The sequence below is a fragment of the Mytilus edulis genome, chromosome 3 (genome assembly GCF_963676685.1).
Source record: "Mytilus edulis chromosome 3, xbMytEdul2.2, whole genome shotgun sequence".
Lineage (NCBI taxonomy): Eukaryota > Metazoa > Mollusca > Bivalvia > Mytilida > Mytilidae > Mytilus > Mytilus edulis.
In genome coordinates this window covers 78,452,697-78,479,752 of record NC_092346.1, presented here as the reverse complement: position 1 = coordinate 78,479,752, position 27,056 = coordinate 78,452,697, and the positions used below count along the sequence as shown (strand labels likewise).

General features: G+C 36.7%; 2 protein-coding genes across 3 annotated transcripts in view; both read right to left on the bottom strand.

The window, feature by feature from the left end:
* Nucleotides 1-27,056, bottom strand: part of LOC139517536 (arylacetamide deacetylase-like) — a 572,982-nt gene that overhangs the window by 369,892 nt on the left and 176,034 nt on the right. The gene's annotated exons all lie outside the window — the stretch shown is intronic.
* LOC139517519 (titin homolog) overlaps nt 1-27,056 on the bottom strand; it is a 50,020-nt gene that overhangs the window by 9,454 nt on the left and 13,510 nt on the right. Inside the window, exons 4-5 of one of the 2 annotated variants that reach the window (XM_071308685.1) lie at nt 15,753-27,056; nt 1-15,596 (exon numbers count right to left, since the gene is read on the bottom strand). The exon at nt 1-15,596 is cut by the window's left edge and continues 9,454 nt beyond it. In XM_071308685.1, coding sequence (XP_071164786.1) covers nt 1-15,596; nt 15,753-27,056 — 26,900 coding nt within the window. The other variant, XM_071308683.1, reaches the window with a different exon arrangement.

Below are 27,056 nucleotides of genomic sequence, written 5' to 3'. Positions count from 1 at the left end.
AACTTGATAGGTTTCATGCAAAGAACTAGTATCCCTTGCTAGATCAGTTTTATATGACAGATTGTCCGTTTTAGAGTCGTATTCAGCGGTGTCGTCGATAGTATGCTTAGAGGTTATTAAACGATCATCTCTTGTTCTTTTCTCTTCAGTTGATACTATATCTCTTTTCCTTAAAACCTCTTTTGTGGCGGTATGTGTCCTTTCTCTTTCCTTTCTCCTTGACTCATTCCCAGAGGAGGTTTCAGATTGTTTGTCGCTTTCGGTGATTACGTCAGAAATATTAAGAGGTATAATATTTATATTTTCTTGGCTGTATATGATCTGGGCAACTTGATAGTCTTCATGCAATGAACTGGTATCACTTGCTATAACAGGTTGAACCGACAGATGGTCCACTTTTGTGTCGTATTCAGCAGTGTCATGGACAGCTTGCCTGGAGGTTATCAAACCTAAATCTCTAGTTTTCATTTCATCTCTGGGTACCATATCACTTTTCATTAATATCTTTCTGTCTGTTTTGGAAGAATGTACTTGATCTTTTTCACCTGAACTTATTCTTTTCTCAGTAGAAGTTTGAGATTGCTTGCCTCTTCCGGTAATTTTGTCGGCAATGGTAGGAGGTTTAATGGTTATATTTTTATCCCTGTCCATTTTCAGGTCATCTTTAGAATCACTTAGAATGACCTTTTGAATACCAGCATTTAAATCGAAATCAAATAAACTGGAATAACTTGATTTAACGGGTTCATCCAACACACTGACTGTTGTAGTTTTGTATTCCTTGGTAGTATCTACTGAATGCGTAGGGGTCATCAAACGTTCAGTCCTTGCCCGGATGTCGTCAATCGATCGCACATATCTTTTCATTGAAGTCATACTGTCTGATGTTAAAATATCAGTTTCTTCTTTGTCTTTGATACTTGTTATTTGCTCAGTAGAAGTTCGGGAAAGATTTTCGCTATCGGTTATTTGTCCAGAAGAAGAATGAGGCTCAATAGTTTCATTTTCTTTGTTGAATTGTTGGTGGACATCTTGAGTATCACTTAAAATGATTTTTGTATCTTCATCTTCATACTCTTCATGACGTGAACTGATATCACGTGTTACAACAGGTTGATCCGTCTGATATTCCATTTTCGGGTCATATTGAGCGGTGTCCTCGAAGGTTTGCTTTGAGGTAATCAAACCTGAATCTCTTGCTCTTTTTACATCTTTTGAAACCATATCACTTTTCCTAAATATTCTTTTGTCTTTTGTAGCGGAGTGTTTCTTTTCTCTTTCTGTAATACTTGACACATGCTCAGTGGACGTTTCAGACTGGGTGTCCTTTTCGATGATTTGGTCAGGAATAATATTTTCTTGGCTGTATATGTTCTGGTCAACTTGATAGGTTTCATACAATAAACTGTTATCCCTTGCTAGATCAGTTTTATATGACAGATTGTCCGTTTTAGAGTCGTATTCAGCGGTGTCGTCGACAGTTTGCTTAGAGGTTATTAAACGACCATCTCTTGTTCTTTTCTCTTCGGTTGATACTATATCTCTTTTCCTTAAAACCTCTCTGTCTTGTGTGGCGGTATGTGTCCTTTCTCTTTCTTTTCTCCTTGACACATGCTCAGTGGAGGTTTCAGATTGTTTGTCGCTTTCAGTGATTTCGTCAGAAATCTTAAGAGGTATAATATTTATATTTTCTTGGCTGTATATGTTCTGTTCAACTTGATAGTCTTCATGCAATGAACTGGTATCACTTGCTATAACGGGTTTAACCGACAGATGGTCCTCTTTTGTGTCGTATTCAGCAGTGTCATGGACAGCTTGCCTGGAGGTTATCAAACCTAAATCTCTAGTTTTCTTTTCATCTCTTGGTACCCTCTCACTTTTCATTAATATCTTTCTGTCTGTTTTGGAAGAATGTACTTGATCTTTTTCACCTGAACTTGTTCTTTTCTCAGTAGAAGTTTGAGATTGCTTGCCTCTTCCGGTAATTTTGTCGGCAATGGTAGGAGGTTTAATGGTTATATTTTTATCCCTGTCCATTTTCAGGTCATCTTTAGAATCACTTAGAATGACCTTTTGAATACCAGCATTTAAATCGAAATCAAATAAACTGGAATAACTTGATTTAACGGGTTCATCCAACACACTGACTGTTGTAGTTTTGTATTCCTTGGTAGTATCTACTGAATGCGTAGGGGTCATCAAACGTTCAGTCCTTGCCCGGATGTCGTCAATCGATCGCACATATCTTTTCATTGAAGTCATACTGTCTGATGTTAAAATATCAGTTTCTTCTTTGTCTTTGATACTTGTAATTTGCTCAGTAGAAGTTCGGGAAAGATTTTCGCTATCGGTTATTTGTCCAGCAGAAGAATGAGGCTCAATAGTTTCATTTTCTTTGTTGAATTGTTGGTGGACATCTTGAGTATCACTTAAAATGATTTTTGTATCTTCATCTTCATACTCTTCATGACGTGAACTGATATCACGTGTTACAACAGGTTGATCCGTCTGATATTCCATTTTCGGGTCATATTGAGCGGTGTCCTCGAAGGTTTGCTTTGAGGTAATCAAACCTGAATCTCTTGCTCTTTTTACATCTTTTGAAACCATATCACTTTTCCTAAATATTCTTTTGTCTTTTGTAGCGGAGTGTTTCTTTTCTCTTTCTGTAATACTTGACACATGCTCAGTGGACGTTTCAGACTGGGTGTCCTTTTCGATGATTTGGTCAGGAATAATATTTTCTTGGCTGTATATGTTCTGGTCAACTTGATAGGTTTCATACAATAAACTGTTATCCCTTGCTAGATCAGTTTTATATGACAGATTGTCCGTTTTAGAGTCGTATTCAGCGGTGTCGTCGACAGTTTGCTTAGAGGTTATTAAACGACCATCTCTTGTTCTTTTCTCTTCGGTTGATACTATATCTCTTTTCCTTAAAACCTCTCTGTCTTGTGTGGCGGTATGTGTCCTTTCTCTTTCTTTTCTCCTTGACACATGCTCAGTGGAGGTTTCAGATTGTTTGTCGCTTTCAGTGATTTCGTCAGAAATCTTAAGAGGTATAATATTTATATTTTCTTGGCTGGATATGTTCTGGTCAACTTGATAGTCTTCATGCAATGAACTGGTATCACTTGCTATAACGGGTTTAACCGACAGATGGTCCTCTTTTGTGTCGTATTCAGCAGTGTCATGGACAGCTTGCCTGGAGGTTATCAAACCTAAATCTCTAGTTTTCTTTTCATCTCTTGGTACCCTCTCACTTTTCATTAATATCTTTCTGTCTGTTTTGGAAGAATGTACTTGATCTTTTTCACCTGAACTTGTTCTTTTCTCAGTAGAAGTTTGAGATTGCTTGCCTCTTCCGGTAATTTTGTCGGCAATGGTAGGAGGTTTAATGGTTATATTTTTATCCCTGTCCATTTTCAGGTCATCTTTAGAATCACTTAGAATGACCTTTTGAATACCAGCATTTAAATCGAAATCAAATAAACTGGAATAACTTGATTTAACGGGTTCATCCAACACACTGACTGTTGTAGTTTTGTATTCCTTGGTAGTATCTACTGAATGCGTAGGGGTCATCAAACGTTCAGTCCTTGCCCGGATGTCGTCAATTGATCGCACATATCTTTTCATTGAAGTCATACTGTGTGATGTTAAAATATCAGTTTCTTCTTTGTCTTTGATACTTGTTATTTGCTCAGTAGAAGTTCGGGAAAGATTTTCGCTATCGGTTATTTGTCCAGCAGAAGAATGAGGCTCAATAATTTCATTTTCTTTGTTGAATTGTTGGTGGACATCTTGAGTATCACTTAAAATGATTTTTGTATCTTTATCTTCATACTCGTCATGACGTGAACTGATATCACGTGTTACAACAGGTTGATCCGTCTGATATTCCATTTTCGGGTCATATTGAGCGGTGTCCTCGAAGGTTTGCTTTGAGGTAATCAAACCTGAATCTCTTGCTCTTTTTACATCTTTTGAAACCATATCACTTTTCCTAAATATTCTTTTGTCTTTTGTAGCGGTGTGTTTCTTTTCTCTTTCTGTAATACTTGACACATGCTCAGTGGACGTTTCAGACTGGGTGTCCTTTTCGGTGATTTGGTCAGGAATAATATTTTTTTGGCTGTATATGTTCTGGTCAACTTGATAGGTTTCATGCAATAAACTGTTATCCCTTGCTAGAGCAGTTTCATCCGACAGATTGTCCGTTTGAGAGTCGTATTCAGCGGTGTCGTCGACAGTATGCTTAGAGGTTATTAAATGATCATCTCTTGTTCTTTTCTCGTCGGTTGATACTATATCTCTTTTCTTTAAAACCTCTCTGTCTTGTGTGGCGGTATGGGTCCTTTCTCTTTCTTTTCTCCTTGACACATGCTCAGTGGAGGTTTCAGATTGTTTGTCGCTTTCAGTGATTTCGTCAGAAATATTAAGAGGTATAGTATTTATATTTTCTTGGTAGTTTATGTTCTGGTCAACTTGATAGTGTTCATGCAATGAACTGGTATCACTTGCTATAACGGGTTTAACCGACAGATGGTTCACTTTTGTGTCGTATTCAGCAGTGTCATGGACAGCTTGCCTGGAGGTTATCAAACCTAAATCTCTAGTTTTCTTTTCATCTCTTGGTACCCTATCACTTTTCATTAATATCTTTCTGTCTGTTTTGAAAGAATGTACTTGATCTTTTTCACCTGAACTTTTTCTTTTCGCAGTTGAAGTTTGAGATTGCTCGCCGCTTCCGGTAATTTTATCGGCAATGGTAGGAGGCTTAATGGTTATAGTTTTATCCCTGTGCATTTTCATGTCATCTTTAGAATCACTTAGAATGACCTTTTGAATACCAGCATTTAAATCGAAATCAAATAAACTGGAATAACTTGATTTGACGGGTTCATCCGACACACTGACTGTTGTAGTTTTGTATTCCTTGGTAGTATCTACTGAATGCGTAGGGGTCATCAAACGTTCAGTCCTTGCCCGGATCTCGTCAACCGATTGCACATATCTTTTCATTGAAGTCACACTGTCTGATGCTAAAATATCAGTTTCTTCTTTGTCTTTGATACTTGTTATTTGCTCAGTAGAAGTTCGGGAAAGATTTTCGCTTTCGGTTATTTGCCCAGCAGAAGAATGAGGCTCAATAGTTTCATTTTCTTTGTTGAATTGTTGGTGGACATCTTGAGTATCACTTAAAATGATTTTTGCATCTTTATCTTCATACTCTTCATGACGTGAACTAATATCACGTGATACAACAGGTTGATCCGTCTGATATTCCATTTTCGGGTCATATTGAGCGGTGTCCTCGAAGGTTTGCTTTGAGGTAATCAAACCTGAATCTCTTGCTCTTTTTACATCTTTTGAAACCATATCACTTTTCCTAAATATTCTTTTGTCTTTTGTAGCGGTGTGTTTCTTTTCTCTTTCTGTAATACTTGACACATGCTCAGTGGACGTTTCAGACTGGCTGTCCTTTTCGGTGATTTGGTCAGGAATAATATTTTCTTGGCTGTATGTGTTTTGGTCAACCTGATAGGTTTCATGCAATAAACTGTTATCCCTTGCTAGAGCAGTTTCATCCGACAGATTGTCCGTTTTAGAGTCGTATTCAGCGGTGTCGTCGACAGTATGCTTAGAGGTTATTAAACGATCATCTCTTGTTCTTTTCTCGTCGGTTGATACTATATCTCTTTTCTTTAAAACCTCTCTGTCTTTTGTGGCAGTATGTGTCCTTTCTCTTTCTTTTCTCCTTGACACATGCTCAGTGGAGGTTTCAGATTGTTTGTCGCTTTCAGTGATTTCGTCAGAAATATTAAGAGATATAATATTTATATTTTCTTGGCTGTATATGTTCTGGTCAACTTGATAGTCTTCGTGTAATGAACTGGTATCTCTTGCTATAACGGGTTGAACCGACAGATGGTCCACTTTTGTGTCGTATTCAGCAGTGTCATAGACAGCTTGCCTGGAGGTTATCAAACCTAAATTCCTAGTTTTCTTTTCATCTTCTGGTACCCTATCACTTTTCATTAATATCTTTCTGTCTGTTTTGGAAGAATGTATTTGATCTTTTTCACCTGAACTTGTTCTTTTTGCAGTTGAAGTTTGAGATTGCTCGCCGCTTCCGGTAATTTTATCGGCAATGGTAGGAGGCTTAATGGTTATAGTTTTATCCCTGTCCATTTTTAGATCATCTTTAGAATCACTTAGAATGACCTTTTGAATACCAGCATTTAAATCGAAATCAAATAAACTGGAATAACTTGATTTGACGGGTTCATCCGACACACTGACTGTTGTAGTTTTGTATTCCTTGGTAGTATCTACTGAATGCGTAGGGGTCATCAAACGTTCAGTCCTTGCCCGGATCTCGTCAATCGATCGCACATATCTTTTCATTGAAGTCACACTGTCTGATGTTAAAATATCAGTTTCTTCTTTGTCTTTGATACTTGTTATTTGCTCAGTAGAAGTTCGGGAAAGATTTTCGCTATCGGTTATTTGTCCAGCAGAAGAATGAGGCTCAATAGTTTTATTTTCTTTGTTGAATTGTTGGTGGACATCTTGAGTATCACTTAAAATGATTTTTGCATCTTTATCTTCATACTCTTCATGACGTGAACTAATATCACGTGATACAACAGGTTGATCCGTCTGATATTCCATTTTCGGGTCATATTGAGCGGTGTCCTCGAAAGTTTGCTTTGAGGTAATCAAACCTGAATCTCTTGCTCCTTTTACATCTTTTGAAACCATATCACTTTTCCTAAATATTCTTTTGTCTTTTGTAGCGGTGTGTTTCTTTTCTCTTTCTGTAATACTTGACACATGCTCAGTGGACGTTTCAGACTGGGTGTCCTTTTCGGTGATTTGGTCAGGAATAATATTTTCTTGGCTGTATATGTTCTGGTCAACTTGATAGGTTTCATGCAATAAACTGTTATCCCTTGCTAGAGCAGTTTCATCCGACAGATTGTCCGTTTTAGAGTCGTATTCAGCGGTGTCGTCGACAGTATGCTTAGAGGTTATTAAACGATCATCTCTTGTTCTTTTCTCGTCGGTTGATACTATATCTCTTTTCTTTAAAACCTCTCTGTCTTTTGTGGCAGTATGTGTCCTTTCTCTTTCTTTTCTCCTTGACACATGCTCAGTGGAGGTTTCAGATTGTTTGTCGCTTTCAGTGATTTCGTCAGAAATATTAAGAGGTATAGTATTTATATTTTCTTGGCTGTATATGTTCTGGTCAACTTGATAGTCTTCATGCAATGAACTGGTATCTCTTGCTATAACGGGTTGAACCGACAGATGGTCCACTTTTGTGTCGTATTCAGCAGTATCATGAACAGCTTGCATGGAGGTTATCAATCCTAAATCTCTAGTTTTCTTTTCATCCCTTGGTACCATATCACTTTTCATTAATATCTTTTTGTCTGTTTTGGAAGAATGTATTTGATCTTTTTCACCTGAACTTGTTCTTTTCGCAGTTGAAGTTTGAGATTGCTCGCCGCTTCTGGTAATTTTATCGGCAATGGTAGGAGGTTTAATGGATATATTTGTATCCCTGTCCATTTTCAGGTCATCTTTCGAATCACTTAGAATGACCTTTTGAATACCAGCATTTAAATCGAAATCAAATAAACTGGAATAACTTGATTTTACAGGTTCATCCGGCACACTGACTGTTGTAGTTTTGTATTCCTTGGTAGTATCTACTGAATGCGTAGGGGTCATCAGACGTTCAGTCCTTGCCCGGATCTCGTCCATCGATCGCACATATCTTTTCATTGAAGTCACACTGTCTGATGTTAAAATATCAGTTTCTTCTTTGTCTTTGATACTTGTTATTTGCTCAGTAGCAATTCGGGAAAGATTTTCGCTATCGGTTATTTGTCCAGCAGAAGAATGAGGCTCAATAGTTTCATTTTTTTTGTTGAATTGTTGGTGGACATCTAGAGTATCACTTAAAATGATTTTTGTATCTTTATCTTCATACTCTTCATGACGTGAACTGATATCACGTGATACAACAGGTTGATCCGTCTGATATTCCATTTTCGGGTCATATTGAGCGGTGTCCTCGAAGGTTTTCTTTGAGGTAATCAAACCTGAATCTCTTGCTCTTTTTACATCTTTTGAAACCATATCACTTTTCCTAAATATTCTTTTGCCTTTTGTAGAGGTGTGTTTATTTTCTCTTTCTGTAATACTTGACACATGCTCAGTGGACGTTTCAGACCGGTTGTCCTTTTCGGTGATTTGGTCAGGAATAATATTTTCTTGGCTGTATATGTTCTGGTCAACTTGATAGGTTTCATGTAATAAACTGTTATCCCTTGCTAGAGCAGTTTCATCCGACAGATTGTCCGTTTTAGAGTCGTATTCAGCGGTGTCGTCGACAGTATGCTTAGAGGTTATTAAACGATCATCTCTCGTTCTTTTCTCTTCGGTTGATACTATATCTCTTTTCCTTAAAGCCTCTCTGTCTTTTGTGGCGGTATGTGTCCTTTCTCTTTCTTTTCTCCTTGACACATGCTCAGTGGAGGTTTCAGATTGTTTGTCGCTTTCAGTGATTTCGTCAGAAATATTAAGAGATATAATATTTCTATTTTCTTGGCTGTATATGTTCTGGTCAACTTGATATTCTTCATGCAATGAACTGGTATCACTTGGTATAACGGGTTGAACCGACAGATGGTCCACTTTTGTGTCGTATTCAGCAGTGTCATGAGCAGCTTGCCTGGAGGTTATCAAACCTAAATCTCTACTTTTCTTTTCATCTCTTGGTACCATATCACTTTTCATTAATATCTTTTTGTCTGTTTTGGAAGAATGTATTTGATCTTTTTCACCTGAACTTGTTCTTTTCGCAGTTGAAATTTGAGATTGCTCGCCGCTTCCGGTAATTTTATCGGCAATGGTAGGAGGTTTAATGGTTATATTTGTATCCCTGTCCATTTTCAGGTCATCTTTCGAATCACTTAGAATGACCTTTTGAATACCAGCATTTAAATCGAAATCAAATAAACTGGAATAACTTGATTTTACAGGTTCATCCGACACACTGACTGTTGTAGTTTTGTATTCTTTGGTAGTATCTACTAAATGCGTAGGGGTCATCAAACGTTCAGTCCTTGCCCGGATCTCGTCAATCGATCGCACATATCTTTTCATTGAAGTCACACTGTTTGATGTCAAAATATCAGGTTCGTCTTTGTCTTTGATACTTGTTATTTGCTCAGTAGAAATTCGGAAAAGGTTTTCGCTATCGGTTATTTGTCCAGCAGAAGAATGAGGCTCAATAGTTTCATTTTCTTTGTTGAACTGTTGGTGGACATCTTGAGTATCCCTTACAATGATTTTTGCATCTTTACCTTCATACTCTTCATGACGGGAACTTATATCACGTGATACAACAGTTTGATCCGTGTGATATTCCATTTTCGGGTCATATTGAGCGGTGTCCTCGAAGGCTTGCTTTGAGGAAATCAAACCTGAATCTCTTGCTCTTTTTACATCTTTTGAAACCATATCACTTTTCCTAAATATTCTTTTGTCTTTTGTAGCGGTGTGTCCCTTTTCTTTTTCTGTAATACTTGACACATGCTCAGTGGACGTTTCAGACTGGGTGTCCTTTTCGGTGATTTGGTCAGGAATAATATTGTCTTGGCTGTATATGTTCTGGTCAACTTGATAGGTTTCATGCAATGAACTGGTATCCCTTGCTAGAACAGTTTCATTCGACAGAATGTCCGTTTTAGAGTCGTATTCAGCGGTGTCGTCGACAGTATGCTTAGAGCTTATTAAACGGTCATCTCTCGTTCTTTTCTCTTCGGTTGATACAATATCTCTTTTCCTTAAAATCTCTCTGTCTTTTGTGGCGGGATGTGTCTTTTCTCTTTCTTTTCTCCGTGACACATGCTCAGTGGAGGTTTCAGATTGTTTGTCGCTTTCAGTGATTTCGTCAGAAATATTAAGAGGTAAAGTATTTATATTTTCTTGGCTGTATATGATCTGGTCAACTTGATAGTCTTCATGCATTGAACTGGTATCACATGCTATAACGGGTTGAACCGACAGATGGTCCACTTTTGTGTCGTATTCAGCAGTGTCATGGACAGCTTGCCTGGAGGTTATCAAACCTAAATCTGTAGTTTTCTTCTCATCTCTTGGTACCATATCACTTTTCATTAATATCTTTTTGTCTGTTTTGGAAGAATGTATTTGACCTTTCTCACCTGAACTTGTTCTTTTCGCAGTAGAAGTTCTAGATTGCTCGCCGCTTCCGGTAATTTTATTGGCAATGGTAGGAGGTTTAATGGTTATATTCTTATCCCTGTCCATTTTCAGGTCATCTTTAAAATCACTTAGAATGACCTTTTGAATACCAGCATTTAAATCGAAATCAAATAAACTGGAATAACTTGATTTAACGGGTTCATCCGACACACTGACTGTTGTAGTTTTGTATTGTTTGGTAGTATCTACTGAATGCGTAGGGGTCATCAAACGTTCAGTCCTTGCCCGGAACTCGTCAATCGATCGCACATATCTTTTCATTGAAGTCATACTGTTTGGTGTTAAAATATCAGTTTCTTCTTTGTCTTTGATACTTGTCATTTGCTCAGTAGAAGTTCGGGAAAGATGTTCACTATCGGTTACTTGTCCAGCAGAAGAATGAGGCTCAATTGTTTCATTTTCTATGTTGAATTGTTTGTGGACATCTTGAGTATCACTTACAATGAGTTTTGCATCTTTATCTTCATACTCTTCATGACGTGAACTGATATCACGTGATACAACAGGTTGATCCGCCTGATATTCCATTTTCGGGTCATATTGAGCGGTTTCCTCGAAGGCTTGCTTTGAGGAAATCAAACCTGAATCTCTTGCTCTTTTTACATTTTTTGAAACCATATCACTTTTCCTAAATATTCTTTTGTCTTTTGTAGCGGTGTGTTTCTTTTCTCTTTCTGTAATACTTGACACATGCTCAGTGGACGTTTCAGACTGGGTGTCCTTTTCGGTGATTTGGTCAGGAATAATATTGTCTTGACTGTATACGTTCTGGTCAACTTGATAGGTTTCATGCAATGAACTGGTATCCCTTGCTAGAGCAGTTTCATCCGACAGATTGTCCGTTTTAGAGTCGTATTCAGCGGTGTCGTCGACAGTATGCTTAGAGGTTATTAAACGATCATCTCTTGTTCTTTTCTCTTCGGTTGATACTATATCTCTTTTCCTTAAAACCTCTCTGTCTTTTGTGGCAGTATGTGTTCTTTCTCTTTCTTTTCTCCTTGACACATGCTCAGTGGAGGTTTCAGATTGTTTGTCGCTTTCAGTGATTTCGTCAAAAATATTAAGAGATATAACATTTATATTTTCTTGGCTGTATATGTTCTGGTCAACTTGATAGTCTTCATGCAATGAACTGGTATCACTTGGTATAACGGGTTGAACCGACAGATGGTCCGCTTTTGTGTCGTATTCAGCAGTGTCATGGACAGCTTGCCTGGAGGTTATCAAACCTAAATCTCTATTTTTCTTTTCATCTCTAGGTAACATATCACTTTTCATTAATATCTTTCTGTCTGTTTTGGAAGAATGTATTTGATCTTTTTCACCTGAACTTGTTCTTTTCGCAGTAGAAGTTCTAGATTGCTCGCCGCTTCCGGTAATTTTATCGGCAATGGTATGAGGTTTAATGGTTATATTCTTATCCCTGTCCATGTTCAGGTCATCTTTAGAATCACTTAGAATGATCTTTTGAATTCCATCTTTTATATCGAAATCAAATAAACTGTTGTTACTTGATTTAACGGGTTCATCCGACACACTGACTGTTGTAATTTCGTATTCCTTAGTAGTATCTATTGAATATGTTGGGGTCATCAAACGTTCAGTTCTTGCCCTGATTTCGTCAAGCGATTGGACATATCTCTTCATTGAAGTCATACTGTCTGAGGTTGAAGTTTGAGTTTGTTCTTTGTCTTTAATACATGTTATTTGCTCAGTAGTAGTTCGGGGAAGATTTTCGCTGTCGGTTATTTGTCCAGCGGAAAAATTAGGTTTAATAGTTGTATTGTCTTTGTTGAATTGTTGGTGAACATCTTGTGTATCACTTAAAATGACTTTTGCATCTTTTTCTTCATACTCGTCATGCAATGAACTGGTATCACTTGATATAATGAGTTGATCCGTCAGATTGTTCGTTTTTGTAATGTAATCAGTTGTGTCATGGACAGCTTGCTTGGAGATTACAAAACCTGACTTTCTTTCTTTTTTTTCATCTGTTGAAACCATGTCTCTTTTCCTAAATATCCTACTGTCTTTTCTGGCGATATGTTTCTTTTCTCTTTCTTCAATAGTTGACACATGCTTATTGAAAGTTTCAAATTTGATGTCGCTCTCGTTGATTTTGTCAGGAATAGTATGATAATCAATATTTATATTTTCTTGACTGTATCCTTTCTGGTCAACTACATAATGTTTATGAAATAATCTGGTATCACTTGGAACGTGTTCATCCGATATATTGTCTACTGTTGCGTTGTATCTGTAGATGTCACTTGCTTTCTTTTCATCTGTTGGTACCACATCTTTTTCCGTTAACATTTCTCTTTTTGAAGTGGAAATATGTGGCATTACTCTTTCTTTCATACCAGGAATTTGCTCAGTTGAAATATGGGATTGGTTTCCACTATCGGTTATTTGGCCAGAAGAAGTATGGGGTTCAATATTTACATTTTCTTTGCAGACTTGTAGGTAGACACCGTCAGTTTCATTCAAACTGACTTTTGTTTCTTCATCTTTATAATTTTTGGGAAGTGAACTGGTATCACTTGATATAACAGGTATATCCGATACATTGTCTGTAATTGTGTTGTATTCATCAGTGTTATCTACAGCTTGCTTCGAGGTATCCAAATCTAAATAACGTACTTTCTTTTCATCTATTGATACGATATGTCTTTTCGATGATATCTTGGTGTCTTGTATGGAGGCGTGAGTCACTTCTATTTCTTTTTTACCAGTTATCTGCTCAGTAAAAGTTTGAAATTGGTTGTCGCTATCCGTTTTTTGGCCAGAAGTACGAGGTTCAATATTTACATTTTCAGTGCTGATTTGCTGGTTGGCATCATCAGTATCACTTAGCATGACTTTTGCATCTCCATCTTTATAATTGTCATGACGGGAAGTGATATCACTTGATATAGCAGGGTCATCCAAAATATTGTCCATTTTTGTGTCGTATTCAGCGGTGTCATCGACAGCTTGCTCGGAGGTTATCAAACCTGAATCTCTTGTTTTATTTTCTTCTACATGTACTATATCTCTTTTCGATAATAACTTTCCGTCTGAAGTTAAGGTATGTGTTATTTCTTTTTGTTGAGTACCAGTTTTTTGCTCAGTGAAAATTTGAGGTTGAATTTCGCCTTCAGTAATTTGGTCAATATCTACATTTTCCATGCATAATTGTTTGTTGGCATCTTCAGTTTCGCTCAGAATGACTTTTGTATCTTCAGCTTTATAATCTGCATGTAGTGAACTGGTATCACTTGATATAACAGGTGTATCTGATATATTGTCTATAAATGTGTCGTATTCTTCATTGTCAATGACAGCTTGCTTGGAGGTTAATAAACTTGGATCTCTTGATTTCTGATCATCTATTGGTATGATATCTCTGTTCGATATCGTCTTTCTGTCTTGTGTTGAGGAATATGATATTTTATTTTCTTCAATACCAGTTTTTTGCCGCTCAGTAGTATATTGGGATTGAATTTTGCATTCAATGGTTTTTTCAGCAAAAGTAAGAGGTTTAATATCTACATTTTCTTTTTTGAATTGTTTGTTAGCAACTTCAGTATCACTCAGAATGACTTTTGAATATTCCTGTTTATACTCTTCATGAAAGGAACTGGTATCACTTGACATAACGGGTTGATCCGTCAGATTGTCAACTTTTGTGTCGTATTGAGCGGTGTCTTCGACAGCTTGCTTGGAGGTTATCAAAGCCGAATATCTTTCTTTATTTTCTTCTACATGTACTATATCTCTTTTCGATAATATGTCTCTGTCTGAAGTTGAGGTGTGTGTTATTTCTTTTTGATGAGTACCAGTTATTTGCTCAGTGGAAATTTGAGATTGAATTTCGCCTTCGGTAATTTTGTCAGCAAAAGTATGAGGTTCAATATCTACGTTTTCTTTTTTGAATTGTTTGTTGGCAACTTCAGTTTCACTCAGAACGACTTTTTGATCTTCATCTTTATAATCTTCATGAAGTGAACTGGTATCTCTTAATATAACAGGTGTATCAGATATATTTTCTATAAATCTGTCGTATTCGTCAATGTCAACGAGAGCTTGCTTGGAGGTTAATGAAGCTGGATCTCTTGATTTCTGTTTATCTTTTGGTATGCTATCTCTTTTTGTTAATGGATTAATGTCTTGTGTGGAGGAATGTGTTATTTCTTTTTGTTCAATACCAGGTGTTTGCTCAGCAGAAGTTTGAGATTGAATTTCGCTTTCAATTATTTTGTCAGCAAAAGTATGAGGTTTTATATCTACGTTTTCTTTGCTGAATTGTTGGTTAGCACATTCAGTATCACCCAGAAAGACTTTTGCATCTTCATCTTTATAAACTTTGTGAAGTGAAATGTTATCTTTTGATATAACGGGTATGTCAAATGTATTGTCCATAATTGTGTCGTAATCAGCGGTGTCATCGACAGCTTGCTTGCAGGTTGTCAAACCTGAGTCTGTTGCTTTCTTTTCATCGATTGGAACTTTATCTCTTTTGGAAAATATCTTTCCGTCTGAAGTTGAGGTTTGTGTTATTTTCCCTTCTCGAGTACTAGATATTTGTTGAGAATAAGTTTGAGATTGGTTGTCGCTATCGGTAATTTTGTCTGCAATAGTATGAGGTATAATATTTACATTATCTTCGCTGAATTGTTGGTTGGCACCTTCAGTTTTACTCAGAATGACTGTTGCATCCTCGTCATTATAATTCTCATGAAGTGAACTGACAGCACTTGATTTAACAGGTTCATCCGATATATTGTTCGTTATTGGGTCGTATTCATCAGTGGTATCGACAGCTTGCTTGGAGGTTATCAAACCTAGATTTCTTGATTTCTGTTCATCTGTTGATATGATATCTCTTTTCGTTAGTATTTTTCTGTCTTGAATGGAGGAATGTGATTTCTCTTTTTCTTCAGTACCAGTTTTTTGCTCAGTAGAAGTTTGAGATTGAATTTCGCTTTCAATGATTTTGTCAGCAAAAGTATGAGGTTCAATATCTACATTTTCTTCGCTGAATTGTTTGTTTGCACCTTCAGTATCACTCAAAATGACTTTTGAATCTTCTTCTTTATAAACGTCATGAAGTGAACTGGTATCTCTTGATATAACATGTGTATCTGATATAGTGTTTATTAATGTGTCGTATTCGTCAGTGCCAATGATAGCTTGCTTTGTGATTATCAAACATGGATCTCTCGATTTCTGTTCATCTATTGGTATAATATCACTTTTCGTTGGCGTTATTCTGTCTTTTGTGAAGGAATGTGCTTTTTTTCCATCTTTAAGACCAGTTTTTTTCGGAGCAGAAGTTTGAGATTGAATTTCGCTTTCAGTGATTTTGCCAGCAAACGTATGAGGTGTAATATCTACATGTTCCTCGCTGAATTGGTTGTTAGCAACTTCAGTATCACTCAGAATGACTTTTGTATCTCCACCTTTATAAACTGCGTGAATGAAAATGTTATCTCTTGATATAACAGGTATGTCAAATATATTGTCCATTATTGTGTCGTAATCAGCGGTGTCATCGACAGCTCGCTTGGATGTTATCAAACCTGAATCTCTTGCTTTCTTTTCATCGATTTGAACTTTATCTCTTTTCGATAATATCTCTCTGTCCGAAGTTGAGGTCTGATTTATTTCTCTTTCTCGAGTACTAGATATTTGCTCAAAATAAGTTTGAGATTGGTTGTCGCTATCGGTATTTTTTTCAGCAAAGGTATAAGGTTCAATATATACATTATCTTCGCAGACTTGTTGGTTGTCACTTAGAATGACTTTCGCATCTTCACCTTTATAATCTTCATGTATTGAACTGGTATCACTTGGTATAACGGGTTGATGCGTCAGATGGTCTATTTTTGTGTCATTTTCAGCGGTGTCATCGACATATTGCTTGGAGGTTATCAAACCTGAATCTCTTACTTTCTTATCATCGATTGGAACTTTATCTCTTTTTGATAATAATTCTCTGTCCGAAGTTGAGGTATGGATTATTTCTCTTTGCAGAGAACCAGTTATTTGCTCAGCAGAAGTTTTAGATTGGATGCCGCTTTCGGTATTTTTTTCAGCAAAAGTATGAGGTTTAATATCTACATTTTCATCGCTTAATTGTTTGTTGGCATTTTCAGTCTCAATCAGAATTACTTTTGCATTCTCATCTTTATACTCTTCATGTAGTGAACTGGTATCACTTGATATAACGGAATGATCAGTCAGATTGACTATTTTTGTGTCGTATTCAGCGGTGTCATCGACATCCTGCTTTGAGGTTATCAAAACTATTTCCTCCGTTGGTACTTCATCTCTTTTCGTTATAATCTCACTGTCGTGCATGGAGAAATGGGCTGTTTCACGTTCTTTCATACCAGTTTTTTGCTTAGTAGAAGTTTGAGATTGTATTTGGCGTTCGGTGATTTTGTCAGTAAAAGTATGATGTTTACACTCTACATTTTCTTCGCTCCATTGTTGGTCGACACCTTCAAAATCATTCAAAATGACTGTTGCATGTTCAGCTGTATGAAGTTCCTGATGTGAACCGGTACCACTTGATATAACTGGTGTAGCCAATGTTTTGTCTATTGTGTCGTTTTGATCAGTGTCATCAACAACTTGATTTGAGGTAAATAAACCAGAATCTTTTGATTTCTTATCTTTTAATGGTACCATATCTCTTTCTGTTTGTTTGTGTCTGTTCTGTGTGGAGGAATGTGCTCTTTCTCTTTCTTTGATACCAAATGTTTGCTCAGTAGACGTTTGAAATTGAATTTCGCTTTCAGTGATTTTGTCATCAGAAGAATAAAGTTCAATATCTACATTTTCTTCGCTGAATTGTTGGTTGATACCTTGATGGTCACTCAGAATGACTTTTGCATCTTCAGTATTATAATCTTCATTATGTGAACTGGTATCACTTGATATAACGGGTTCATCTGTCAGATTGTTTATTTTTGTGTCGACCTCAGCGGTGTCATGGACAGCTTGTTTGGAGGTAATAAAACCTGAATCTCTTGCTTTCTGTTCATCGTTTAGAACTTTATTTCTTCTCGATAATATATCTCTGTCTGGTGTTGAGGTTTGTGTTATTTCTCTCTTTTGAGTACCAGTAACTTGCTCAGTAGAAGATTGAGATTGGTTGTCGATATCGGTAATTTTTTCAGTATGAGGTTTGAAATCTACATTGTCTTCGCTGACTTGTTGGTTTGCACCTTCAGTTTCACTCAGAATTACTTTTGTATCTTCATCTTTATAATCCTCATGAAGGGAACTGGTATCTCGTGATAAAACAGGTTGATTCGTCAGATTGTTTATTTTTGTGTCGTATTCGTCAGTATTAATGACAGCTTGCTTTGTGGTTATCAAACCTGGATCTCTCGATTTCTGTTCATCTATTGGTATAATATCACTTTTCATTGGCGTTTTTCTGTTCTGTGTGGAGGAATGTGCTCTTTCTTTTTCTTCAGTACCAGTTTTTTGCTCAGTAGAAAATTGTGATTGGATTTCGCTATCAATAATTTTGTCAGCAAAAGTATAAGGTTCAATATCTACATTTTCTTCGGTGACGTGTTGGTTGAAAACTTCAGTATCACTCAAAAAGACTTTTGAATCTTCATCTTTATAAAATTCATAAAGTGAACTTGTATCACTTGATATAACAGGTATATCTGATATACTGTTCATTATTGTGTCATATTTATCAGTTTCATCGACAGCTTGCTTGGAGGTTATCAAACATGAGTCTCTTGCTTTCTTTTCATCGTTTGGAACTTTATCTCTTTTGGTCGCTTCAGTATCACTCAGAATGTCTTTTGAATCTTCATCTTTTTTATCTTCCTGTAGTGGACTGGTATCACTTGATATAACGGGTTCGTCCGTCAGATTGTCTCTTTTTGTGTAGTATTCAGCGGTGTCATGGACAGCTTGCTTGGAGGTTGTCAAACCTGAATCTCTTGATTTCTTCTTATCTTTTGGTACCATATGTCTTTTCGTTAATAGCTGTCTGTCTTGTGTGGAGAAATTGGCTATTTCACTCTCTTTGATACCAGGTTTTTGCTCAGTAGAAGTTTGAGATTGAATCTCGTTTTCAATGACTTTGTCAGCAAAAGTATGAGGTTCAATATCTACATTTTCTTCGCTGAATTGTTGGTTGGCACCTTCAGTATCCCTCAGAATGACTGTTGCATCCTCTTCTTTAAAATGTTCATGAAGTGAACTGGTAGCACTTGATTTAATGGGTTCCTCCGAAATATTGTCTATTATTGGATCGTATTCAGCGGTGTTATCGACAGCTTGCTTGGAGGTTATCGAACCTGGATCTCTTAATTTCTGTTCATCTGTTGGTATGACATCTCTTTTCGATAGAATCTTTCTGTCTTGTATGGAGGAATGTGCTCTTTCTTTTAGACCAGGTTTTTGCTCAGTAGATGTTTGAGATTGAATGTCGCTTTCAATGATTTGATCCGAATAAGTAATAGGTTTAATATCTATGTTTTCCTCGCTGACCTGTTGGTTTGCACCTTCAGTATCACGCAGAATGTCTGTTGATTCTTCATCTGTATTATCTCCCTGTGGTGGACTGATGTCACTTGATATAACGGGTTGATCTGTCAGATTGTCTCGTTTTGTGTCGTATTCAACGGCGTCATCGCCAGCTTGCTTGATGGTTATCAAAACGGAATCTCTTGATTTCTTTTTATCATTTGGTACCATATGTCTTTTCGTTAATAGTTGTCTGTCTTGTGTGAAGAAATTGGCTGTTTCACTCTCTTTGATACCAGGTTTTTGTACAGTAGAAGTTTGAGATTGAATTTCGTTTTCAATGACTTTGTCAGCAAAAGTATAAGGTTCAATATCTACATTTTCATCGCTGACTTGTTGGTTGGTCGCTTCATTATCACTCAGAATGTCTTTTGAATCTTCATCTTTTTTATCTTCCTGTAGTGGACTGGTATCACTTGATATAACGGGTTCGTCCGTCAGATTGTCTCTTTTTGTGTAGTATTCAGCGGTGTCATGGACAGCTTGCTTGGAGGTTGTCAAACCTGAATCTCTTGATTTCTTCTTATCTTTTGGTACCATATGTCTTTTCGTTAATAGCTGTCTGTCTTGTGTGGAGAAATTGGCTGTTTCACTCTCTTTGATACCAGGTTTTTGCTCAGTAGAAGTTTGAGATTGAATCTCGTTTTCAATGACTTTGTCAGCAAAAGTATGAGGTTCAATATCTACATTTTCATCGCTGACTTGTTGGTTGGTCGCTTCAGTATCACTCAGAATGTCTTTTGATTCCTCATCTTTTTTATCTTCCTGTAGTGGACTGGTATCACTTGATATAACGGGTTCGTCCGTCAGATTGTCTCTTTTTGTGTAGTATTCAGCGGTGTCATGGACAGCTTGCTTGGAGGTTGTCAAACCTGAATCTCTTGATTTCTTCTTATCTTTTGGTACCATATGTCTTTTCGTTAATAGCTGTCTGTCTTGTGTGGAGAAATTGGTTGTTTCACTCTCTTTGATACAAGGTTTTTGCTCAGTAGAAGTTTGAGATTGAATTTCGTTTTCAATGACTTTGTCAGCAAAAGTATGAGGTTCAATATCTACATTTTCATCGCTGACTTGTTGGTTGGTCGCTTCAGTATCACTCAGAATGTCTTTTGATTCTTCATCTTTTTTATCTTCCTGTAGTGGACTGGTATCACTTGATATAACGGGTTCGTCCGTCAGATTGTCTCTTTTTGTGTAGTATTCAGCGGTGTCATGGACAGCTTGCTTGGAGGTTGTCAAACCTGAATCTCTTGATTTCTTCTTATCTTTTGGTACCATATGTCTTTTCGTTAATAGCTGTCTGTCTTGTGTGGAGAAATTGGTTGTTTCACTCTCTTTGATACAAGGTTTTTGCTCAGTAGAAGTTTGAGATTGAATTTCGTTTTCAATGACTTTGTCAGCAAAAGTATGAGGTTCAATATCCACATTTTCATCGCTGACTTGTTGGTTGGTCACTTCAGTATCACTCAGAATGTCTTTTGAATCTTCATCTTTTTTATCTTCCTGTGGTGGACTGGTATCACTTGATATAACGGGTTGGTCCGTCAGATTGTCTCTTTTTGTGTTGTATTCAGCGGTGTCATGGACAGCTTGCTTGGAGGTTGTCAAACCTGAATCTCTTGATTTCTTCTTATCTTTTGGTACCATATCTCTTTTCGTTAGTATCTGTCTGTCTTGTGTGGAGGAATGGGCTGTTTCACTTTCTTTGATACCAAGTTTTTGCCCAGTAGAAGTTTCAGATGGTATTTCGCGTTCGGTGATTTTGTCAGCAAAAGTATGAGGTTTTTCATCTACATTTTCTTCGCTCCATTGTTGTTTAGTACCTTCAATATCATTCAAAGTTATTGTTGGATGTTCAGTTTTATAAAGTTTCTGATGTGAACTGTTATCAGTTGATATAACGGGTTCATCTGTCAGATTGTTTATTTTTGTGTCTAAATCAGCGGTGTCATCGACCGCTTGTTTAGAGGTTATAAAACCTGAATATCTTGCTTTCTTTTCATCGATTAGAATGTTATCTCTTTTTGATAATATATCTCTATCTGATAATGATTGTGCTATTTTTCTCTCTTGAGTGCCAGTCATTTGCTCAGTAGAAGTTTGAGGTTGGTTGTCGCTATCGGTAATTTTTTCAGCAATAGTATGAGGTCTGAAATCTACATTTTCTTCGCTGACTTGTGGGTTGGCATCTTCAGCATCACTCAGTTTGACCTTGACATCTTCATCTTTATAATCTGCATAGAGTGAACTGGTATCACTTGATATAACAGGCTTATCCGATATATTGTCCACGATTTTATTGTATTCTGATGCTTTTCTTTCTTTCTTTGGATCTTTATGTACAATATCTGGTTTTGTAAATATATCTCTGTCTGATTTAGAGGTATGTGACATTTCTCTTTCTTTAATACCATTCATTTGCTCAGTGGAAGTTTGGAATTGGTTGTCACTATCGTTTATTTGACCAGATGAAGAACGAGGTTCAATACTTACTTTTGATGTGCTGAATTGTTGGTTTGCCCCTTCAGTATCACTCAGAATTACTTTTGCATCTTCATCTTTATTATCTTCGTGAAGTGAACTGGTATCACTTGTTAAAACGGGTTTATCCGATATATTTTCCTTTATTGTGTCGTATTCATCAGTGTCATAGACAGCTTGCTTGGAGGTTATCAAACCTGAATCTCTTGATTTCTTTTCATTTGTGTGTACCATATCTCTTGCCATTAGTATCGTTCTGTCTTGTGTGGAAGCATATGTCATTTCCCTTTCTTTAATACCCATTTCTTTTTCTCCTGCACCATTTATTTGCTCAGAAGAAGTTTGCGATTGGTTGTCGCTATCGGTTATTTTGTCAACAATCGGATGAGAAACAATTTCAACACCTTTGTTGTTGTATCTTTTCTTGTCATCTTTAGATTCTACACAAACTGAACTGGTATCACCTGATAAAATGGGTTTCTCTGATTCCTTTACCATCATTGTGTTGTATTCAGAGATGACATTGACAGCTTCCGTAGAAGTAATTAAACGTGGATCTTTTACTTTCTGTTTTATAATTGGTACTATTTCTCTAGTTATAATCTGTCCATCTAATGTGGTGGTAAATGACTTTTCTGTTTCTTCAATACTTGATTTTTTCTCAGTAGACGTGTGTGATTGAATCTCTCTATCGGTTAATTTGCCAGCAGACGTATGATGTTCAATGTCTACATTTTCTCCGCAGACTTGTTGGTGGACTTCTCTTTTACCACTAAGACAGACTTTATCATCTTCATCTCCAGAATCTGAATGAAATGAACTTGTATCACTTGATATACCGTGTTCAGTCGATGTATTCTTCGTTATTGTGATGTATTCAGTAGTGTCATCGGCAGCTGGCTTGAATGTTAACAACCGTGGAGCTCTTTTGTTTGCATCGTCTATTTGGTCCATATCGCCTTTCGTTGATATCTTTGTTTGCATTGTAGACGTAGTTGCTTTTTCTGTTTCTTTGTTAACCAGTCTTTGCTCAGTGGAAGTTTGAGATTGGTGGTCGCTATCTGTTATTTGTCCAGTCAAAATATGATTTTCTTCTCGGTAGTATTCGAGGCCATCTTTAGAATCACTTTCAATTTCATTTTCATCTTTAATATCCTTATATCCACCTGGTAACGAACGAACATCTTTAGTTACATATCGTGAACTGAATGATGGATAATCAGGTTCTACTTCATAGTTTTGTGTGTTGATTGGTTTGGTCATCTGACTATTAGTCGGTTGCTGTAAAATATGTTTTTCTATATTTTGCTCTGCTGAGTGTTTTATTAAATCAGCATGCGAATCAATGCCATCTTCTACTGTTTGTATTGCATTAGGAGTCAAGAGAACAGACTCATTTCGGGTCGTTCTCTCTAAAAAAGTACCATCTTTAAAATGATCGCTTTCTTCGTCGTCACCATGGTAATTTTCATCGACTAACGTTATAAACTTTGAACATTTTAATGTTTCGTTTTCTAGTTTAGCAAAATATGTGTCTTTTGATTCGTCTTTGTTCTTTTTAAGAAGTGCTACTTCAATTTTCTCTGATTTGCTTTTATCGTTCATAATGTTTGCCATTTGCTGTTGTTCATCCGCATATGGTTGATCTTCGACACAGGGCAAGATTTTGGCTATACAATCATGTATTGTATTGTACAAGTATCTTTCATCATCCGTTGAAATACTGCCATCATCTGACTGACGCAATTCGTCCTCGCTGTTTTTCGTAAGCCACATCTTCATTTTGTCCACTTTTGTTGAGAGATTGTCATATGCATCCACGTTATTTGAAATCCCTTTATCAGTGGAAGATTCCTCATCTGTTGATGATGTATTTGATGGAAATGAATTTTCATCGTGTGATTTGTCTCCGTCCAATTCATACACGTTTTTAAAGTCTTCGCCTGATGGATAACTAGTATTTGTTGTTTTTTCTTTATTCGATGATGAAAGAGAGCTGCACGATGTGTCTTCAGAAAGGAAATCCTCTGTTGATGATTGTCCGCGTGTTCTCCAGTTCGGAAATAATGTGTTGTTACCGTTTTCTTTGAAATTATAATTCGAATGTGGAGTATGAAAATCCATTTCACGGTCCTTGAATGTCGATAGTCCCAAAGCATTTGAAGACTCCTTTTCTCTGTTTTCACTTGTATTCGAAAATGTATTTGACATGTTTTCTGTCGCTTCACTCGTTTCTGCCAAACGGTTATTGGTATGGTCTAGTATACCGTAAATATAAGTTTGAACAACATCGTTTTGTGATTCTCGTTGGTAAACAGAAAGCCATGGTTCATGTACTGTCAAATTTGTATTTGCTTTGAGTATTTTGACACTATCAGAGTATGAATTATCGACTGCAGTATAGGGATCTTCGAAATATTCGTCCTCTTCTAACAAGAACTCGCCGTCCTCCACAATATATTTGTGAGAATTTGGACCATAAAGGATAAAATGAGCATCCTTAACGCCTATATCACTATCATCACTTTCGGATACAGCTACCATAGGATGGTTTGCATTATCTGCATTGTTAAAGGGTGAACTGTTAACACTAGACATTACTGGTCCATCTGATATATTGGCCTTTGTAGTATTGTAATCATTGGTATTATTGACAGCATGCTCCGGTGTCATTAAACTCGGAACTTTTTCTTTCATTTCGTCTCTTGATGTCATATTTCTTTTCCTTGGTAAATCTCTGTCTTTAGTGAAGGTAAGAAATGTATTTCTTTCTTCCAAGTTCTCTTTTTGCTCAATAGAAGTTAGTGATTGAATGTAGCTATCATTTCTTTCGCCGGTAGAAGTATGAGCATCAAGATTTACATTTACTACTTCGTAGTTTTTCTGGTCATCTGTAGTATCAATGATAAAATCTTCCTGTAGTGAATTGCTATCACTCGATATAAGTTCATCCGATATATTGACCATTATAGTGGTGTTTTCGTTGGTATAATCGGCAACTTCATTTGGGTCTGTCAAACATGGAGCAATTGCTTCCATTGCGTCAATAGATACCAAATCCGTACCCGTTAATGTATTCTTGTCTATGGTGGTAGCATGAGAATGTTCTGTTTCTTCATTGTTTGTTATTTGCTCAGTGGAAGTTTGACATTGATAGTCGTTGCAAGTTATTTGGTCAGTAGAAGTAAGGGATTCGAGATTGTCATTTCCTACGCTATAGTTTTTCACTTCATCTTTAGTGTCGCCAACAATTTTTTTTAAATCTTTATTACTGTCTCGTAGGTAACTCAAATCACTTTCTTGATAACTAGAACTGAACAACGAATGATCGTGTTTTATTTCACTGTTTTGTCTGTTTAAGGATTTGACAATCTGTCTATTTCTTGGCTGAAAAATCTGTTTTTCGATATATTGCTTTGCCGATGCTATTGTGTTATCAACATATGAATCAATGGCATTGTCTAAACTTTGTATCGCATGGGGAGACAAGTGAACAGAATCATGTTCAGAATCTTTTCTTGAGTCTGTCGAATCATCATCTTCGGTATGAGTTTCCGATGTACGATTGTTGTCATAATAAAATGTTTTATGTTGCTGAAATTCCTGATTATTTTCTTCGAACTCGTGTGCCTTCAAATTCATGTGTTGTGACTGCAAATCTTGAAAACGACCCATTGATATAGACGATATGCCTCCACGCAATGAGCTTTCTGTTGAATCACTGTTGCTATCGCCATCCTCTAGAGGTCTAGTTCCTGAGATTTGAACATCTTTGAAATCGTCACTTTCTTCGTCGTCACCATGATAATTTTCATCCACTGGATTAAGAACCTTTTCACATTCTATTTGTTTGTCTTCTATTGAAACATAATCTGTTTTACATGACTCATCATTGCACTTATTCAAGTGTTTCAATCGAAAATCTTTGGAAAAGGTAGTGGCATCTGCTGCACCAATGTCTATGCTGATTATTTTAGGAATTTCTGCTTCTTTGATTTGTATTGATATGCTTTCACTTTCTATATTATCACGTATTGCAGTAGAAAAGTATTTTTGATCGTCTGCTGAAATATTGCTATTATCTGAATAATGAGATTCGACTTTGCTACTTTCATCATCTGTCAATAACATGTGCATGCCTTCAATCTTTTTTGAGAAATCGTCATATACACCAAAATTCGCTGGATTATCTTTTTCAGTGGAAACTTCCTCATCTGTTGACGAATCATGTGTTGGAAAAGAATTTTCATCGTCTGATTTGTATCCATCCAATCCATACACATTATTTTCGTCTTCGTCTGAAGGATAACTTGTGTTTGTTGTGTGTTCGTTATTCGACGACGAAAGGGAGCTGCACGATGTGTCGTCATGAAGAAAATCCTCTGTTGATGATTTTTCCCGTTGTTTTTGTTTCGAAAATGATGCATAGTCACCGTTTTCTTTTAAATTATAATCCCGATAAGGAGTATCAAAATCGCTAAAATGTTCCGGGAATGGTGATATTCCTAAAGCACTTGATGTTATCTTTTCTGTATTTTCACTCTGATTCGATAAAGTGCTTGACATGATTTCTGTTGCTTCGTTCTTGTCTGGCAAACGTTCATTGGTATGGTCTAGTATACTGTAAATATAAGTTTGAACAATATCTCTTTGTGATGCTCGTTGGTAAACAGAAAGCCATGGTTCGCTAACGGGTAGGTTTGAATTTTCTTTGGGTATTTGTTCGTTAACACAGTATGAATCATCGACAGAATAATATGGATCTTCAAAATACTCGTCCTCTAACAAGAACTCGCCATTCTCAACAAAATATTCGTGAGATTGTGGACCATAAACGATAAAATGAGGATTGTCAACACCTATATCACTATCGTCACTTTCGGATATAGTTACTAAGTGATAGTTCGTATAAACACTAGCTGCATTTTCGATGGGATCTGTAAGTGTTTTTAAAACATGGTTGTCACACAGGGACGACGAAACAGATAATGCGGATGATGAGGACGAAATTGTCTGTTCTGTGTGCTTGTTTGCGATGTCATTCAGCTTTCTTAAACATTCATTAAACAATCCAAATTGTATATCAACTTCGTCGCATCCTGAACTTTCGGTATCGTTGTCGACTTCTGTGATTTGTGCATCTTTGTCGTATCCTGTTCTTTCAATATCTTTTAACAGACTGTTACATTTTTTCTTCTTGGTAGACGCCTTCGTCTGACTTAATGGATATTTTTCTCTGGCTTTGTTTTTGTTAAGAAACTTCGATTTCTTAGTTTTATATCTAGCTTTGTTTTCGTTTAAAGCAATGGACAGATCTAGATTAACTGTTATGTTGCTAAAGTCTACCTTTATGCGATGGGTTTCAGAAATAGCTTTTTGGTATTCGTCATCCTGCTCCTCGATTTGATCGGAGTCACAACTATAGTAGTCGTCTGAAGACATGCATGATTTGTATTCCTCTATGTCATCATCGAAACTTGTTTGATAAAATGTGTACGGATAGCTAGACTTCCATAACTGACTTGTATGCTCTATCCATGTACAAGAAAATGGACGTCCACAACTTTCGTGAGCGGGAGAGACTTGGTGGATGTTAGGAAATGCTGTCCATGCGAATTGATCGGCTCTACTTTCTGAATGACAAAGTTGATCATAACCGCCATCTCCTAATGTGTCCCATTCCAATGAAGCGTCTGAAATACTGGCATGCGAATGTGTAT